This window comes from Heterodontus francisci, unplaced genomic scaffold (genome assembly GCF_036365525.1).
Source record: "Heterodontus francisci isolate sHetFra1 unplaced genomic scaffold, sHetFra1.hap1 HAP1_SCAFFOLD_405, whole genome shotgun sequence".
Lineage (NCBI taxonomy): Eukaryota > Metazoa > Chordata > Chondrichthyes > Heterodontiformes > Heterodontidae > Heterodontus > Heterodontus francisci.
In genome coordinates, this window is record NW_027141857.1 from 1,445,076 (window position 1) to 1,465,237 (window position 20,162).

Sequence of the window (20,162 nt, forward strand, 5' to 3'; positions counted from 1 at the left end):
CTGTGTAAAAAACTTGCCTCGCACATCCCCTCTAAACTTTACCCCTCGCACCTTAAACTTATGTCCCCTAGTAACTGACTCTTCCACCCTGGGAAAAAGCTTCTGACTGTCCACTCTGTCCATGCCGCTAATAACTTTGTAAATCTCTATCATGTCACCCCTCCACCTCCGTCGTTCCAGTGAAAACAATCAGAGTTTATCCAACCTCTCCTCATAGCTAATGCCCTCCAGACCAGGCAACATCCTGGTAAACCTCCTCTGTACCCTCTCCAAAGCCTCCACTTCCTTCTGGTAGTGTGGCGACCAGAATTGCACACAATATTCTAAGTGTGGCCTGACTAAAGTTCTGTACAGCTGCAGCCTGACTTGCCAATTTTTATACTCTATGCCCCGACCGATGAAGGCAAGCATGCCGAATGCCTTCTTGACTACCTTATCCACCTGCGTTGCCACTTTCAGTGACCTGTGGACCTGCACGCCCAGATCTCTCTGCATGTCAATACTCCTAAGGGTTCTGCCATTTACTGTATACTTCCCACCTGTATTAGATCTTCCAAAATGCATCACCTCACATTTGTCCGGATTAAACTCCATCTGCCATTTCTCCGTCCAAGTCTCCAACCGATCTATATCCTGCTGTATCCTCTGACAATCCTCATCACTATCTGCAACTCCACCAACCTTTGTGTCCTCCGCAAACTTACTAATCAGACCAGCTACATTTTCCTCCAAATCATTTATATATACTACAAAGAGCAAAGGTCCCAGCACTGATCCCTGCGGAACACCACTAGTTACATCCCTCCATTCAGAAAAGCATCCTTCCACTGCTACCCTCTGTCTTCGATGACCGAGCCATTTCTGTATCCATCTTGCCAGCTCACCTCTGATCCCTTGTGACTTTACTTTTTTTTTTAAAGAGATACAGCACTGAAACAGGCCCTTCGGCCCACCGAGTCTGTGCCGACCATCAACCACCCATTTATACTAATCCTACACTAATTCCATATTCCTACCACATCCCCACCTGTCCCTATATTCCCCTACCACCTACCTATACTAGGGGCAATTTATAATGGCAAATTTACCTATCAACCTGCAAGTCTTTTGGCTGTGGGAGGAAACCGGAGCACCCGGAGGAAACCCACGCAGACACAGGGAGAACTTGCAAACTCCACACAGGCAGGACCCAGAATTGAACCCGGGTCACTGGAGCTGTGAGGCTGCGGTGCTAACCACTGCGCCACTGTGTCGCCCCCAGTCTGTACCAGTCTGCCATGCGGGACCTTGTCAAAGGCTTTACTGAAGTCCATGTAGACAACATCCACTGCCCTTCCTTCATCAATCATCTTTGTCACTTCCTCAAAAAACTCAATCAAATTAGTGAGACACGACCTCCCCTTCACAAAACCATGCTGCCTCTCGCTAATATGTTCATTTGTTTCCAAATGGGAGTAAATCCTGTCCCGAAGAATCCTCTCTAATAATTTCCCTACCACTGACGTAAGGCTCACCAGCCTATAATTTCCTGGATTATCCTTGCTACCCTTCTTAAACAAAGGAACAACATTGGCTATTCTCCAATCCTCTGGGACCTCACCTGTAGCCAATGAGGATGCAAAGATTTCTGTCAAGGCCCCAGCAATTTCTTCCCTTGCCTCCCTCAGTATTCTGGGGTAGATCCCATCAGGCCCTGGGGACTTATCTACCTTAATGTTTTGCAAGACACCCAACACCTCCTCCTTTTTGATAATGAGATGGCTGAGACTATCTACACTCCCTTCCCTAGACTCATCATCCACCAAGTCCTTCTCTTTGGTGAATACTGATGCAAAGTACTCATTTAGTACCTCGCCCATTTCCTCTGGCTCCACACATAGATTCCCATCTCTGTCCTTGAGTGGGCCAACCCTTTCCCTGGTTACCCTCTTGCTCGTTATATACGTATAAAAAGCCTTGGGATTCTCCTTAATCCTGTTTGCCAATGACTTTTCATGACCCCTTTTAGCCCTCCTGACTCCTTGCTTAAGTTCCTTTCTACTGTGTTTATATTCCTCAAGGGATTTGTCTGTTCCTAGCCTTCCAGCCCTTACGAATGCTTCCTTTTTCTTTTTGTCGAGGCTCACAATATCCCGTGTTATCCAAGCTTCCCGAAACTTGCCAAACTTATCCTTCTTCCTCAAAGGAACATGCTGGTCCTGGATTCTCATCAACTGACATTTGAAAGACTCCCACATGTCAGATGTTGATTTACCCTCAAACAGCCGCCCCCAATCTAAATTCTTCAGTTCCTGCCTAATATTGTTATAATTAGCCTTCCCCCAATTTAGCACCTTCACCCGAGGCCTACTCTTATCCTTATCCACAAGTACCTTAAAACTTATGGAATTATGGTCACTGTTCCCAAAATGCTCCCCTACTGAAACTTCGACCACCTGGCTGGGCTCATTCCCCAATACCAGGTCCAGTACGGCCCCATCCCTCGTTGGACTATCTACATATTGTTTCAACAAGCCCTCCTGGATGCTCCTTACAAATTCTGCCCCATCCAAGCCCCTAGCACTAAGTGAGTCCCAGTCAATATTGGGAAGTTAAAATCACTCACCACTACAACCCTGTTACCTTCACATCTTTCCAAAATCTGTCTACATATCTGCTCCTCTACCTCCCGCTGGCTGTTGGGAGGCCTGGAGTAAACCCCCAACATCGTGACTGCACCCTTCCTATTCCTGAGCTCCACCCATATTGCCTCGCTGCACGACCCCTCCGAGGTGTCCTCCTGCAGTACAGCTGTGATATTCTCCTTAACCAGTAATGCAACTCCCCCACCCCTTTTACATCCCTCTCCAAATCCTGGAACATTTAGCTGCCAATCCTGTCCTTCCCTCAACCAAGTCTCTGTAATAGCAACAACATCATAGTTCCAAGTACTAATCCAAGCTTTAAGTTCATCTGCCTTACCTGTTATACTTCTCGCATTGAAACAAATGCACTTCAGATCACCAGTCCCGCTGTGCTCCGCAACATCTCCCTGCCTGCTCTTCCTCTTAGTCTTACTGGCCTTATTTACTGGTTCCCACCCCCCTGCCACACTAGTTTAAACCCTCCCGAGTGACGCTAGCAAACCTCGCAGCCAGGATATTAGTGCCATTCCAGTTTAGATACAACCCGTCCTTCTTGTACAGGTCCCATCTGTCCCTGAAGAGATCCCAATGGTCCAGATATCTGAAACCCTCCCTTCTACACCAGCTGTTCAGCCACGTGTTTAGCTGCACGTGGCATAGTGAGTAATCCCGAGATTACAACCCTAATCCGTGCCTTTCTAAGTGGCAGTTTATCCTGACCCTCAGAATAGATTCTAACAATTTACTCACCACCGAGGTCAGATTGACCAGCCTATAACTATTTTTCCTCATGTTGCTTTTGCTTCTCTTACCAAATACTTTAAATCTGTGCCCTCTCGTTCTTGATTCTTTCCCGAGTGGGAACAGTTTCTCTCTATCTACTCTGTCCAGACCCCTCATGATTTTGAATACCTCTATCAAATCACCTCTCAGCCTTCTCTTCTCCAATGAAAACACTCCTAACTTCTCCAATCTATCTTCATAACTGAAATTCCTCATCCCTGGAAGCATTGATCACTTTGTTCCCGAACAGCTCGCTGCACAGTGAGCAGGTCACACCTCTACTGGGATTCAAAGCCTTCACCACAGGGATCAATTTTCCTGAATAATTGCCTTCATAATCTGGAATATTTCCACAGCTCTGCTGTGACAGAGTTCTCTTCACTAGCAAAATTCCTGGCCTCTACTCACAGGTATCCTGACTTGGCTGAGTGAGAAATAGTAGCAGTGGTGGTGCCTATAGTCTGTAGCGGAATGAGTAACAGTCAGTGCTGTTTAAAGCACTCTCCCTGCGCTCTGTGTCTCCCCTGGGCTCTGTGTCTCCCCTGGGCTCTGTGTCTCTCCTGTGCTATTGTGGAACTCTCCCTGAGCTCTGTGTCTCTCCTGGGCTATTGTGGAACTCTCCCTGCGCTCTGTGTCTCCCCTGGGCTCTGTGTCTCTCCTGTGCTATTGTGGAACTCTCCCTGAGCTCTGTGTCTCTCCTGGGCTATTGTGGAACTCTCCCTGAGCTCTGTGTCTCTCCTGGGCTATTGTGGAACTCTCCCTGAGCTCTGTGTCTCCCCTGGGCTCTGTGTCTCTCCTGTGCTATTGTGGAACTCTCCCTGAGCTCTGTGTCTCTCCTGGGCTATTGTGGAACTTTCCCTGAACTCTGTGTCTCCCCTGGGCTCTGTGTCTCTCCTGTGCTATTGTGGAACTCTCCCTGAGCTCTGTGCCTCCCCTGGGCTATTGTGGAACTCTCCCTGAGCTCTGTGTCTCCCCTGGGATCTGTGTATCTCCTGGGCTATTGTGAAACTCTCCCTGAGCTCTGTGCCTCCCCTGGGCTATTGTGGAACTCTCCCTGAGCTCTGTATCTCCCCTGGGCTCTGTGTATCTCCTGGGCTATTGTGAAACTCTCCCTGAGCTCTGTGTCTCCCCTGGGCTCTGTCTCTCCTGGGCTATTGTGGAACTCTCCCTGAGCTCTGTGTCTCCCCTGGGCTATTGAGGAACTCTCCCTGAGCTCTGTGTCTCCCCTGGGCTCTGTGTCTCTCCTGGGCTATTGTGGAACTCTCCCTGAGCTCTGTGTCTCCCCTGGGCAATTGTGGAACTCTTCCTGAGCTCTGTGTCTCTCCTGGGCTATGTGTATCTCCTGGGCTATTGTGAAACTCTCCCTGAGCTCTGTGTCTCCCCTGGGCTCTGTCTCTCCTGGGCTATTGTGGAACTCTCCCTGAGCTCTGTCTCCCCTGGGCTATTGAGGAACTCTCCCTGAGCTCTGTGTCTCCCCTGGGCTCTGTCTCCCCTGGGCTATTGTGGAACTCTCCCTGAGCTCTGTGTCTCCCCTGGGCTATTGTGAAACTCTCCCTGAGCTCTGTGTCTCTCCCTGAGCTCGGTGTCTCCCCTGGGCTCTGTGTCTCTCCTGGGCTCTGTGTCTCTCCTGGACTATTGTGGAACTCTCCCTGAGCTCTGTCTCTCTCCTGGGCTATTGTGGAACTCTCCCTGAGCTCTGTGTCTCCCCTGGGCTATTGTGGAACTCTCCCTGAGCTCAGTGTCTCCCCTGAGCTATTGTGGAACTCTCCCTGAGCTCTGTCTCTCTCCTGGGCTATTGTGGAACTCTCCTTGAGCTCTGTGTCTCCCCTGGGCTATTGTGGAACTCTCCCTGAGCTCTATGTTTTCCCTGGGCTATTGTGGAACTCTCCCTGAGCTCTGTCTCCCCCCTGGGCTATTGTGGAACTCTCCCTGAGCTCTGTGTCTCTCCCTGAGCTCGGTGTCTCCCCTGGGCTCTGTGTCTCCCCTGGGCTATTGTGGAACTCTCCCTGAGCTCAGTGTCTCCCCTGAGCTATTGTGGAACTCTCCCTGAGCTCTGTCTCTCTCCTGGGCTATTGTGGAACTCTCCCTGAGCTCTGTGTCTCCCCTGGGCTATTGTGGAACTCTCCCTGAGCTCTGTGTTTTCCCTGGGCTATTGTGGAACTCTCCCTGAGCTCTGTGTCTCCCCTGGGCTATTGTGGAACTCTCCCTGAGCTCTGTGTCTCTCCCTGAGCTCGGTGTCTCCCCTGGGCTCTGTGTCTCCCCTGGGCTATTGTGGAACTCTCCCTGAGCTCGGTGTCTCCCCTGGGCTATTGTGGAACTCTCCCTGAGCTCGGTGTCTCCCCTGGGCTATTGTGGAACTCTCCCTGAGCTCGGTGTCTCCCCTGGGCTCTGTGTCTCCCCTGGGCTATTGTGGAACTCTCCCTGAGCTCTGTGTCTCCCCTGGGCTATTGTGGAACTCTCCCTAAGCTCGGTGTCTCCCCTGGGCTATTGTGGAACTCTCCCTGAGCTCGGTGTCTCCCCTGGGCTCTGTGTCTCCCCTGGGCTATTGTGGAACTCTCCCTGAGCTCTGTGTCTCCCCTGGGCTCTGTCTCTCCTGGGCTATTGTGGAACTCTCCCTGAGCTCTGTGTCTCCCCTGGGCTATTGAGGAACTATCCCTGAGCTCTGTGTCTCCCCTGGGCTCTGTGTCTCTCCTGGGCTATTGTGAAACTCTCCCTGAGCTCTGTGTCTCCCCTGGGCAATTGTGGAACTCTCCCTGAGCTCTGTGTCTCTTCTGGGCTATTGTGGAACTCTCCCTGCGCTCTGTGTCTCCCCTGGGCTCTGTGTCTCACCTGTGCTATTGTGGAACTCTCCCTGAGCTCTGTGCCTCCCCTGGGCTATTGTGGAACTCTCCCTGAGCTCTGTGTCTCCCCTGGGCTCTGTGTATCTCCTGGGCTATTGTGAAACTCTCCCTGAGCTCTGTGTCTCCCCTGGGCTCTGTCTCTCCTGGGCTATTGTGGAACTCTCCCTGAGCTCTGTGTCTCCCCTGGGCTCTGTCTCCCCTGGGCTATTGTGGAACTCTCCCTGAGCTCTGTGTCTCCCCTGGGCTATTGTGAAACTCTCCCTGAGCTCTGTGTCTCTCCCTGAGCTCGGTGTCTCCCCTGGGCTCTGTGTCTCTCCTGGGCTCTGTGTCTCTCCTGGACTATTGTGGAACTCTCCCTGAGCTCTGTCTCTCTCCTGGGCTATTGTGGAACTCTCCCTGAGCTCTGTGTCTCCCCTGGGCTATTGTGGAACTCTCCCTGAGCTCAGTGTCTCCCCTGAGCTATTGTGGAACTCTCCCTGAGCTCTGTCTCTCTCCTGGGCTATTGTGGAACTCTCCTTGAGCTCTGTGTCTCCCCTGGGCTATTGTGGAACTCTCCCTGAGCTCTGTGTTTTCCCTGGGCTATTGTGGAACTCTCCCTGAGCTCTGTCTCCCCCCTGGGCTATTGTGGAACTCTCCCTGAGCTCTGTGTCTCTCCCTGAGCTCGGTGTCTCCCCTGGGCTCTGTGTCTCCCCTGGGCTATTGTGGAACTCTCCCTGAGCTCAGTGTCTCCCCTGAGCTATTGTGGAACTCTCCCTGAGCTCTGTCTCTCTCCTGGGCTATTGTGGAACTCTCCCTGAGCTCTGTGTCTCCTCTGGGCTATTGTGGAACTCTCCCTGAGCTCTGTGTTTTCCCTGGGCTATTGTGGAACTCTCCCTGAGCTCTGTGTCTCCCCTGGGCTATTGTGGAACTCTCCCTGAGCTCTGTGTCTCTCCCTGAGCTCGGTGTCTCCCCTGGGCTCTGTGTCTCCCCTGGGCTCTGTGTCTCCCCTGGGCTATTGTGGAACTCTCCCTGAGCTCGGTGTCTCCCCTGGGCTATTGTGGAACTCTCCCTGAGCTCGGTGTCTCCCCTGGGCTATTGTGGAACTCTCCCTGAGCTCGGTGTCTCCCCTGGGCTGTGTCTCCCCTGGGCTATTGTGGAACTCTCCCTGAGCTCTGTGTCTCCCCTGGGCTATTGTGGAACTCTCCCTAAGCTCGGTGTCTCCCCTGGGCTATTGTGGAACTCTCCCTGAGCTCGGTGTCTCCCCTGGGCTCTGTGTCTCCCCTGGGCTATTGTGGAACTCTCCCTGAGCTCTGTGTCTCCCCTGGGCTATTGTGGAACTCTCCCTGAGCTCTGTGTTTTCCCTGGGCTATTGTGGAACTCTCCCTGAGCTCTGTGTCTCCCCTGGGCTATTGTGGAACTCTTCCTGAGCTCTGTGTCTCCCCTGGGCTATTGTGGAACTCTCCCTGAGCTCGGTGTCTCTCCCTGAGCTCGGTGTCTCCCCTGGGCTATTGTGGAACTCTCCCTGAGCTCGGTGTCTCTCCTGGTCTAACACAGTACTCTACCTTAGCACTGTTTCCTGTTGAGTCAATCAGGGTGTTCACTGTGTCCTGCAGTTTCTGAAATCGCTGACACAGGTTGCTGGCATCTTGGCTGACATCTAAACTGCAGACAGGACAGGTAGCCTCAGTCTCCAGGCCAAGGCTCATTCCAAGCAAAGCACAGGAAGAGCTCATGATTTTCTCCAGGACTGGCCCTAACTTGTCTAACTGTGGAAGAAAAACAGAATCAGGTTACACCCACATCTCGCAACTGAGCAGCAATTAAACACGGGATTGGTACCTGTGTAGCGGAATGGAGGATGTCCAGGTCTGGGAGTCTGGACACACCGGCATTCCTCCAATATTCAGTACTGTGAAACTGCTACTTGACTGAACCAGAGGAGGCTGAACAGATGCTGTACCAGTGATACTCAGACATCAGATACAGACAAGGAGCTTGTCAGGACATATGCAGCATCATTCAATTGTACATGCAGCTTCCCTCCTTTCCCCCCTAACCCAGGGGTCACTGGCCAATGATCAAGAGCAGGAACCCTGGCTGATTTCCCCTCAAATAACATAAGGCAATACAGGTTCCTTTGACTCAGCAATGTGCTGAGATGGAACCTGGGATTTTTCTGGTGTTTGGGAATGTTACCGACTGGATAAACCCAATGACCGTTTGAGGACTATTATGTGTTTGCACACTATGTGATTGGTGAGCTGGGGACTTTAACGATCTACACACAGGTCTTAAGACAGCAGTATCCAACAGGTATGGATAGACAATCTTTCAGTCTCTCACCAGTGCTCATTGGAGCCTTGACAGTGAGTTGGCAGCTAAATTGAATCTTGTAGTCTAAGTTGGAGAGTGGTATAAGTTGCAGAGTGGGGTTTGTGGAATAAAGCTGTGTGAGGGCAAAAAAGCAGTTTATATATGCAGCGATATATACCCAGATAAACAGACAATATAAAATCACCATGGAGATAATCATATTGGCAACTTATCAAACACTTGAATATCCAGTGCCCCATACCCTCAACCAAATCTCTCTGCCTTCCCCCATCCTGCAAATCAACAGCATGTCTGCGCTGCACCCCACACAATCCCCGTGTACCCCCAACATATCCCACACTTCCCCCATATACCCCCAACATATCCCACACAATCCCCATATAGCCCCAACATATCCCACACAATCCCCATGTACCCCCAACATATCCCACACTTCCCCATGTACCCCCAACATATCCCACACAATCCCCATATACCCCCAACATATCCCACACAATCCCCATGTACCCCCAACATATCCCACACTTCCCCATATACCCCCAACATATCCCACACTTCCCCATATACCCCCAACATATCCCACACTTCCCCATATACCCCCAACATATCCCACACAATCCCCATGTACCCCCAACATATCCCACACAATCCCCATGTACCCCCAACATATCCCACACTTCCCCATATACCCCCAACATATCCCACACTTCCCCATATACCCCCAACATATCCCACACTTCCCCATATACCCCCAACATATCCCACACTTCCCCATATACCCCCAACATATCCCACACAATCCCCATGTACCCCCAACATATCCCACACAATCCCCATGTACCCCCAACATATCCCACACTTCCCCATATACCCCCAACATATCCCACACTTCCCCATATACCCCCAACATATCCCACACAATCCCCATGTACCCCCAACATATCCCACACAATCCCCATGTACCCCCAACATATCCCACACTTCCCCATATACCCCCAACATATCCCACACTTCCCCATATACCCCCAACATATCCCACACAATCCCCATATACCCCCAACATATCCCACACTTCCCCATATACCCCCAACATATCCCACACTTCCCCATATACCCCCAACATATCCCACACTTCCCCATATACCCCCAACATATCCCACACTTCCCCATATACCCCCAACATATCCCACACAATCCCCATGTACCCCCAACATATCCCACACAATCCCCATGTACCCCCAACATATCCCACACAATCCCCATATACCCCCAATATATCCCACACAATCCCCATGTACCCCCAACATATCCCACACTTCCCCATATACCCCCAACATATCCCACACTTCCCCATATACCCCCAACATATCCCACACAAACCCCGTGTACTCCCACCATATCCCAGACTTTTCCCATATACCCCCAACATATCCCACACAATCCCCATGTACCCCCAACATATCCCACACTTCCCCATATACCCCCAACATATCCCACACTTCCCCATATACCCCCAACATATCCCACACAATCCCCGTGAACCCCCAACATTTCCCACACTTTCTCCATGTACCCCCAACATATCCCACACAATCCCCATGTACCCCCAACATATCCCACACAATCCCCATGTACTCCTACCATATCCCACACTTTCCCCGTTTCCCCCAACATATCCCACACTTCCCCATATACCCCCAACATATCCCACACAAACCCCGTGTACTCCCACCATATCCCACACTTTCCCCATTTCCCCCAACATATCCCACACTTTCCCCATGTACCCCCAACATATCCCACACTTTCCCCATGTACCCTACCATATGCCACACAATCCCCATGTACCCCCAACATATCCCACACTTTCCCCATGTACCCTACCATATGCCACACAATCCCCATGTACCCCCAACATATCCCACACTTGCCCCGTGTACCCCCAACATATCCCACACAATCCCCGTGTACTCCTACCATATCCCACACTTTCCCCGTTTCCCCCAACATATCCCACACTTCCCCATATACCCCCAACATATCCCACACTTGCCCCGTGTACTCCCACCATATCCCACACTTTCTCCATGTACCCCCAACATATCCCACACAATCCCCATGTACTCCTACCATATCCCACACTTTCCCCGTGTACCCCTACCATATCTCACACTTTCCCCATGTCCCAACATATCCCACCCTCTGCGCAAAGAACTTTCAACGCATATCCCCCCTAAACTTTTCCCCTCTCACTTTGAACTCGTGACCCCTAGTAATTGAATCCCCCACTCTGGGAAAAAGCTTCTTGCTATCCACCCTGTCTATACCTCTCATGATTATGTACACCTCAATCAGGTCCCCCCTCAACCTCCGTCTTTCTAATGAAAATAATCCTAATCTGCTCAACCTCTCTTCATAGCTAGCGCCCTCCATACCAGGCAACATCCTGGTGAACCTCCTCTGCACCCTCTCCAAAGCATCCACATCCTTATCCCAATCTTGTGTACCCCACCATATCCCAGTCTTCCCTGTGTACCCAACCATATCCCAGTCTTCCCTGTGTACCCAACCATATCCCAGTCTTCCCTGTGTACCCAACCATATCCCAGTCTTCCCTGTGTACCCAACCATATCCCAGTCTTCACTGCATACCCCACCATATCCCAGTCTTCCCTGTGTACCCCACCATGTCTCAGTCTTCCCTGTGTACCCCCACCATATCCCAGTCTTCCCTGTGTAACCCCACCATCTCCACTTCCCCCATACATCCCCACCATATCCCAGTCTTCCCCGTGCACCTCCATGATATTTCACATTTCCCCATATATCCCTACCATATCCCACTCTTCTGTGTTCACCCACCATATTCCACACTTCCCCCGTATATCCCTACTTTATCCCATTCTTCCCCGTGTATGCCACCATATCCCACTCATCCCCCATACATCCCTACAATATTCCACCCTTCCCTGTGTATAACCCTATCATATCCCATGCTTCCCTGCATAACCCCACCATATCTCACTCATCCCCGTGCACTCCCAGCATCTCCCATACTTCCCCGTGTACCCCTACCATATCCCACACATTTCCTGCATTTCCCCACCACATCCCTCACTTCCTGTGCATATCCCTACCATATCCCATCCTTCCCCGTTTAACCCCACCATATCCCACACCTCCCCGTGTTCCCCCAAAATATCCCACATTTCCTGCGTATATCCCAATTGTATCCCACTCTCACCCATGTAACCCCACCATATCCCAAACATCCCGCATATATCCCTATCATATCCTACTCGTCCCCATGTTGCCCCACCATATCCCACTCGTCCCCGTAAACCCTACCATATCCTACTCTTCCCAGTATACCTCCAACATACCCCACACCATATACCACTCTTCCCCGTGTACCCCCAAAAATTCCCACACTTCCCCACATACCCTACCATATCTCACACTTCCCCGTGTATCCACACCGTATCCCACTCTTCCCCGTGTACCCCCACCATATCCCACTCTTCCCCTGTATATCCCCACCTTATACCACTCTTCCCCATGTACCCCTACCATATCTCACACTTCCCTGTGTACCCCTACCATACCCCATACTTCTCCATATGCCCCCAGCATATCCCACACTTCCCCATGCATCTCCATGATATCTCACATTTCCCCAAATACCCTACCATATCTCACACTTCGCCGTGTACCCCCACCATATCCCACTCTTCCCCATGTAACCCCACTATATCCCACACTTTCCCGTGTAACCCCACTACATCCCACACTTTCCCGTGTTCCCCCACCATATCCCACACTTTCCCGTGTTCCCCCACCATATCCCACACTTTTCCGTGGAACTCCACCATATCCCACTCTTCCCAGTGTAACCCCACCATATCCCATTCTTTCCTGTGTTCCCCTACCATCTCCGACACTTCCCCATGTATCCCCACCATATCCCACACATCCCCCATATATCCCTACCATAGGGCTCTGCTGCACAGGGGAGGAAAAGGGGTGGAACAGCTGTAGTGATAGGGGATTCTATCGTAAGGGGTGCAGATAGGCGTTTCTGTGGCCACAAACGAGACTCCAGGTGCTAGGGTTAAGGATGTCTCGGAGCAGCTGCAGGACATTCTGAAAGGGGAGGGTGAGCAGCCAGAGGTCGTGGTCCATATTGGTACAAACGACATAGGCAGGAAGAGAGATGAGGTCCTGCAAAGTGAATATAGGGAGTTAGGTAGAAGGTTAAAAAGCAGGACCTCTAGGGTTGTAATCTCATGATTACTCCCTGTGCCACGTGCTAGTGAGGACAGGAATAGGAGGATTATGCAAATGAATGCGTGACTGAAGAGCTGGTGTAGGCGGGAGGGCTTCAGCTACTTGGATCATTGGGATCTCTTCTGGAGCAGAGGTGACCTGTACAAGGAGGACGGGTTGCATATGAACTGGAAGGGGACCAATATCCTTGCGGGGAGGTTTCCTAGTAATACTCAGGAGGATTTAAACTCGGCTTGCAGGGGGGTGGGACCCAAAGTAGTAGTCTCTCAGATGGGATAGTTAAGGCAAAAGTAGAGGTTAAAGCAAGCAGGTCCAGTAGGCAGGCCGGGCAGGGGTAGGACAGGGAGCGTGGAACGGTCTGGTAGGCTAAACTGCATTTACTTTAATGCAAGAAACCTTACAGGTAAGGCAGATGAACTCGGTGCATGGGATTGTGATATTATAGCTATTACGGAAACGTGGTTGAGGGATGGGCAAGACTTGCCGTTCAATGTTCCGGGGTACCGATGCTTCTGGCGTGACAGAGGTGGAGGTAAGAGAGGAGGGGGAGTTACACTATTGATTAGGGAGGACATCACGGCAGTACTTAACGAGGATATCCCGGAGGGAATGTCCAGCGAGGCAATATGGGTAGAAGTTAGAAATAAGAAAGGGGTGATCACTTTGATGGGATTATACTATAAGCCCCCAATAGTCAGAGGGAAGTGGAGGAGCATATATGTGGGGAAATCACAGATAGGTGTAGGAATTATAGGGTTGTAATAATAGGTGATTTTAACTTCCCTAATATTGACTGGGACTACCTTAGTGCTCAGGGATCAGATGGGGAAGAATTTGTTAAGTGTGTCCAGGATAGTTTTCTGAAGCAGTATGTGGATGGCCCGACTAGAGAAGGGGCTACACTCGACCTCCTCTTAGGAAATGAGGATGGGCAGGTGGTTGATGTGTCAGTGGGGGATCACTTTGGGACCAGTGACCATAACTCTATTAGCTTCAAGATAGTTATGGAAAAGGATAGGACTGGTCCTCAGGTTGAAGTCCTAAATTGGGGGAAGGCTAATTTCGATGGCAGACAGGAACTCTCAAAAGTTGAATGGGAGAGGCTGTTTACAGGTAAAGGGACGTCTGACAAGTGGGAGGCTTTTAAAAGTGAGATAGGAAGAGTTCAGGGCCGGCATGTTCCTGTTAGATTGAAGGGCAAGGCTGGCAAGTTTAGGGAACCTTGGTTGAGGAGGGATATTGAGGGTCTGGTCAGGACAAAGAAGGAGGCATATGTCAGGTATAGGCAGCTGGGATCAAGCGAGTCCCTCGAGGAGTACAGGGGATGTAGGACTACACTTAAGGAGGAAATTAAGAGGGCAAAAAGGGGCCATGAGATTTCCCTGGCAGATAAGATAAAGGAGAATCCTAAAAGATTCTATAAGTATATTAAGAGTACAAGGGTAGCTAGGGAGAGAGTAGGTCCCCTTAAGGATCAGTGTGGCAATCTATGTGTGGAGCCACGGGAAATGGGCGAGGTCTTAAATGAATATTTCTCGTCCGTATTTACTGTGGAGGTGGTCATGGAAGCTGGTGAGTTCCAGGGAGGAAACTGCGATATCCTGGAGCATATCAACATTACAAAGGAGGAGGTGTTGGAGGTTTTGAAGCGCATTAAGGTGGATAAATCCCCAGGGCCTGACCAGGTGTATCCTAGGATGTTATGGGAAGCAAGGGAGGGGATTGCTGGGGTCCTGGCAGAGATTTTTGTATCATCGTTAGCCACGGGTGAGGTACCGGAAGACTGGAGGATAGCTAATGTTGTGCCTTTATTTAAGAAGGGCAGCAGGGATAAGCCAGGGAACTACAGGCCCGTGAGCCTTACATCAGTGGTGGGAAAGATATTGGAAGGAATTCTGAGACACAGGATTTATATGCATCTGGAAAGGCATGGTCCGATGAGGGATAGTCAGCATGGCTTTGTGCGTGGGAAATCATGTCTCACGAATTTGATTGAGTTTTTCGAGGAGGTGACCAAGAGGATTGAAGAGGTCAGGGCGATGGACGTTGTCTACATGGACTTTAGCAAGGCCTTTGACTAGGTCCCACATGGTAGGCTGGTCCAGAAGGTTCCCACACATGGGATCCAGGGTGAGCTAGCAAATTGGATACAAAATTGGCTTGGTGATAGGAGGCAGAGGGTGGTAGTGGAGGGTTGTTTTTCAGATTGGAGGCCGGTGACCAGTGGTGTGCTGCAGGGATCGGTGCTGGGCCCTCTGTTGTTTGTCATATATATTAATGACTTGGATGTGAATGTAAGGGGCATGATTAGTAAGTTTGCAGATGACACCAAAATTGGTGATATAGTGGACAGTGAAGAAGATTGTCTAAGGTTACAACAGGATATAGATCAACTGGGAAAGTGGGCAAGGGATTGGCAAATGGAATTTAACACAGACAAGTGTGGAGTGATGCATTTTGGGAAGTTAAACCAGGGCAGGACATATACAGTGAATGGCAGGGCCCTGGGGAGTGTTGTTGAGCAGAGAGACCTTGGGGTGTAAGTACATAGTTCCCTGAAAGTGGCAACACAGGTAGACAGGGTGGTGAAGAAGGCGTATGGCATGCTTGCCTTCATCGGCCGAGGCATTGAGTACAAGAGTTGGGACGTCATGTTACAGTTGTACATGACGTTGGTTAGGCCGCATTTGGAGTACTGTGTGCAGTTCTGGTCACCGCACTCCAGGAAAGATATAATTAAGCTGGAGATGGTGCAGAAAAGATTCACAAGGATGTTGCCTGGTTTGGAATGCTTGAGTTATATAGAGAGATTGGATAGGCTGGGTCTGTTTTCCCTGGAGTGAACGAGGCTCAGAGGGAACATGATAGAGGTATATAAAATTATGAGAGACAGAGATAGGGTAGATAGCCAGAGTCTGTTTCCCATGGTAGGGGTGAGTAAAACTAGAGGGCATAGATTTAAGGTGAGAGGGAGGAGGTTTAAAGGGGATCAAAGGGGTAAATGTTTCACACAAAGAATAGTGGGTATCTGGAATGAGCTGCCAGAGGAGGTGGTGGAGGCAGGAACAGTAGCGATATTTAAGAGGCATCTGGACAGGTACTTGAATGAGCAAGGCATAGAGGGATATGGAATTAATGCAGGCAGGTCGGATTAGTACAGATAGGCATTATGGTCGGCATGGACGCGGTGGGCCGAAGGGCCTGTTTCTATGCTGTACGACTCTATCCCAATCGTCCCCGTGCATCCCTACCATATCCCACAGTTCCCCGTATATCCCCATCATATCCTACTCTTCACCGTGTACACCTACCATATCCCATACTTTCCCCATGTACCCCCATGATATCCCACACTTTTCCCATGAACCCCCATTTCCCACTCTTCCCTGCGCACCTCCACGATATCCCATATTTTCCTGCGTACCCCCATCATATCCCACTCTTCCCCGTGTACCCCCAACATATCCCACACTTCCCCGTGTACCCCCACCATACCCCACACTTCCCCGTGTACCCCCACCATACCCCACACTGCCCCGTATACCCCCACCATACCCCACACTTCCCCGTGTACCCCCATCATACCCCACACTTCCCCGTGTACCCCCACCATATCCCACACTGCCCCGTGTACCCCCACCATATCCCACACTGCCCCGTGTACCCCCACCATATCCCACACTGCCCCGTGTACCCCCACCATATCCCACACTGCCCCGTGTACCCCCACCATATCCCACACTGCCCCGTGTACCCCCACCATACCCCACACTGCCCCGTGTACCCCCACCATATCCCACACTGCCCCGTGTACCCCCACCATACCCCACACTGCCCCGTGTACCCCCACCATATCCCACACTGCCCCGTGTACCCCCACCATACCCCACACTGCCCCGTGTACCCCCACCATATCCCACACTGCCCCGTGTACCCCCACCATATCCCACACTGCCCCGTGTACCCCCAACATATCCCACACTGCCCCGTGTACCCCCACCATATCCCACACTGCCCCGTGTACCCCCACCATATCCCACACTGCCCCGTGTACCCCCAACATATCCCACACTGCCCCGTGTACCCCCACCATATCCCACACTTCCCCGTGTACCCCCACCATATCCCACACTTCCCCGTGTACCCCCACCATATCCCACACTTCCCCGTGTACCCCCACCATATCCCACACTGCCCCGTGTACCCCCACCATATCCCACACTGCCCCGTGTACCCCCACCATATCCCACACTGCCCCGTGTACCCCCACCATATCCCACACTGCCCCGTGTACCCCCACCATATCCCACACTGCCCCGTGTACCCCCACCATATCCCACACTGCCACGTGTACCCCCACCATATCCCACACTGCCACGTGTACCCCCACCATATCCCACACTGCCCCGTGTACCCCCACCATATCCCACACTTCTCAAGTTGTTAAATTTGTACTTTGCTTGAATCCTGACCTGTTGCTGCATCCGCCCTCCTCCATTGCTTCTTGTTTCCTGGAATTTGCGCATTTCTTTCAATTCTTCATCAATATTCTTCACCATGTCTCTGATCAGAAAAATGGATATTAAATGATTAAACAATGCGGGCACCAAAAGCTTTTTCAAACAGATTATAATCAGGTTAATATGGATTTAAAATCGAAAACAGCACTCAACTACAACAACTTATATTTATATACTACCTTTAACAGAAGAGAGTCATAAAGTCATTACGGCGCAGCAAGAGGCCATTCAGGCCATCGCATCCATGCCAGCCCTCAGTCCCATTCCCCTGCTCTAACCCCATAGCCCTACATGGTTATTTCTCTCTAATTTCCTTTTGGTATCGTTGATCGTCTCAGCTTCCACCACCCTCATAGGCAGCAATCCTGCCAAATCATTTCCAAGGAGTAGATCAATTCCCTTTACTGGTAAACTGTGGACAACACCTATGGTTACTATCCCAGATATTAAGTCACTCTCGAAGCATACGTTGTACAAAGGTACAGGTATACACACACCGCCAATTCCATTTACTAAAAATTTAGCGTTCAAGGCACTCTCTGGAACCCTCATCTTTCCCCAGCAAGAGTTTCGGTTGCTCCTGTGTCCGAGTATCGTGATGGGTTTTCTTGCCTCGCTTACAGGATATGGATTTACTCTCCCTTTTAACAAAAAATCATTATAACTCTCAGGTATTTTATTCTTAACCTCTACACTCCTTTAAGTTTTAGTATCTAGTTTCACATTCACAGCTGTCGTTAAAGCTATAGCCTGGTCTGCTATACTCTCTGTCAGAGTCTTTTTTCCTTTGCACTAATTTTGCATACCCCAACAAGTCCTACGGGTTTACCTCGCAATTTCCAGCACTCTGAATGAAGATGACCCGTTTTGTTGCAGTGATAACACTTTGGCTTGCGAACCTCACCTTCTACCCTCAGCACCTTCCTTTCTGACCTGAGGAGGTGATCCTGGGGTAATCCCAGCTGTTCTTTCTTGTCCCCGGCTACTTGCCTTCCTTTCACTCTCCCACTTGCTATCCTTGGATTTATGGGGTGACGGACAAAATAAGTTGGCTTGTTCATAACTCATTAGCAATCTTTGATGCTTGCTTAGCTTTCAAAACTTTCAGGTTATCTGAGTTCTCACTGCTGAAGGAATAGAGTTTTTAAACTCTGAGAATCAATTCTTGAAGGTTCTCATATGTGGTTTCTATCTTTAATGCCCATATCCAACAGTCAAAATTCATTTGCTTCACCTTCTCAAATTCTAAATATGTCTGCCCAGTCAATCTCGGTAAGTTCCTAAATTTCTGATGGTAAGCTTCAGGGACTAACTCATATGCAGCGAGAATAGCCTTTTTTGCCATCTCATAATCAGCAGAAGCCTCTTAGCATGGCATAGCCTTCATGAGCTCTGCCTACCAGCCTGCCCTACATGAGCAATGTCCAGCTTTCTTTTGGCCATTTCATCTGTTTGGCTATTTTTTCAAAAGATATTAAAAATGCCTTTATATCCCTTTCTTCGAACTTGGGAAGCGCCTGTATAAATTTAAACAACTTCTCGCTGGGTCCTGATCTAAATTCAAATTCTTCCTGACCCGAGTTTTCCCAGGATTTAAGACTACCCCTTTGTCTTAGTTCCATCTCTTTTAACCTAAATTCCCCCTCTTCTCTTTCACTTTCTCTCCGAAATGCTCTCTCTTTCTCCCTTTCCTCCAATTCAAGTTTTCTTATTGCTATTGCTTTTTCTTTTTCCTGCTGAAGCTCCAGTTTTTTCATTTCTAACTGCATCCTAGCCAATTCCACTACATCACTCTCGGACCTACTACCTTAATGTCTTTCGTATTCGCTTTCTTGTTCTTCATATTGCCCTTCATCTGTAATATCATCATCTTCTACCAATTCCAGATGTTCGGCTATCATTTCAATTATCTCTGCTTTTTTGGCACCTGATTTCAATTCCAACCCCAATTTTGCTGCCAATTCATTTAATTTGTTCTTAAAGTTATCGAGTCACTCAGGGAAACATTCTGCTTTCTCAAAAACTCTGCTACAACCACTAATGCCATAACAATGGTATAGACTGTCCCTTATTATACAAGAAACCTGTTTCTTTTAATTTCTTTGTAATTGGTGTCAGATTTAGATCCCAACAATCAAGTTTCCAATGGATAAGATCCCAGACTCGGAGCAATTAATCTGATGCCAAACGCAGGACCCCAATTTAAATGCGTTATCCCAGAGATGAGTAATTACTATAATTCCAAATGTGAGCCCTCCAGATTAGTCTGATTCTGATAGAAACATAGAAAATAGGAGCAGGAGTAGGCCATTCGGCCCTTTGAGCCTGCTCCACCATTCATTATGATCATGGCTGATCATCCAACTCAGTAACCTGTTCTCCCCATATCCTTTGACCCCTTTCGCTCCAAGAGCTATATCTAACTCCTTCTTGAAAATGTACAATGTTTTGGCCTCAATTGCTTTCTGTGGTAGCTAATTCCACAGGCCACCACTCTCTGGGTGAAGAAATTTCTCCTCATCTCAGTCCTGAAACGTTGACCCCGTATCCTTAGACTATGATCCCTGGTTCTGGACTCCCCCACCATCGGGAACATCCTTCCTGCATCTACCCTGTCAAGTTCTGTTAGAATTTTATAGGTTTCTATGAGATCCCCCCTCACTCTTCTGAACTCCAGCAAATATAATCCTAACCGACTCAATCTCTCCTCATACGTCAGTCTCGCCATCCCAGAAATCAGTCTGGTAAACCTTCGCTGCACTCCCTCTACAGCAAGAACATCCTTCCTCAGATAC

At 49.8% G+C, this 20,162-nt stretch overlaps 1 protein-coding gene across 4 annotated transcripts in view; it reads right to left on the reverse strand.

Annotated features, from left to right (window-relative positions):
- LOC137365575 (glutamine-rich protein 2-like) overlaps nt 1-20,162 on the reverse strand; it is a 236,765-nt gene that overhangs the window by 147,666 nt on the left and 68,937 nt on the right. For all 4 annotated transcript variants that reach the window (XM_068027956.1, XM_068027955.1, XM_068027954.1 and 1 more), the window contains exons 8-9: nt 17,320-17,410; nt 7,789-7,992 (exon numbers count right to left, since the gene is read on the reverse strand). In XM_068027956.1, coding sequence (XP_067884057.1) covers nt 7,789-7,992; nt 17,320-17,410 — 295 coding nt within the window. The remainder of the gene's footprint in view (nt 1-7,788; nt 7,993-17,319; nt 17,411-20,162) is intronic.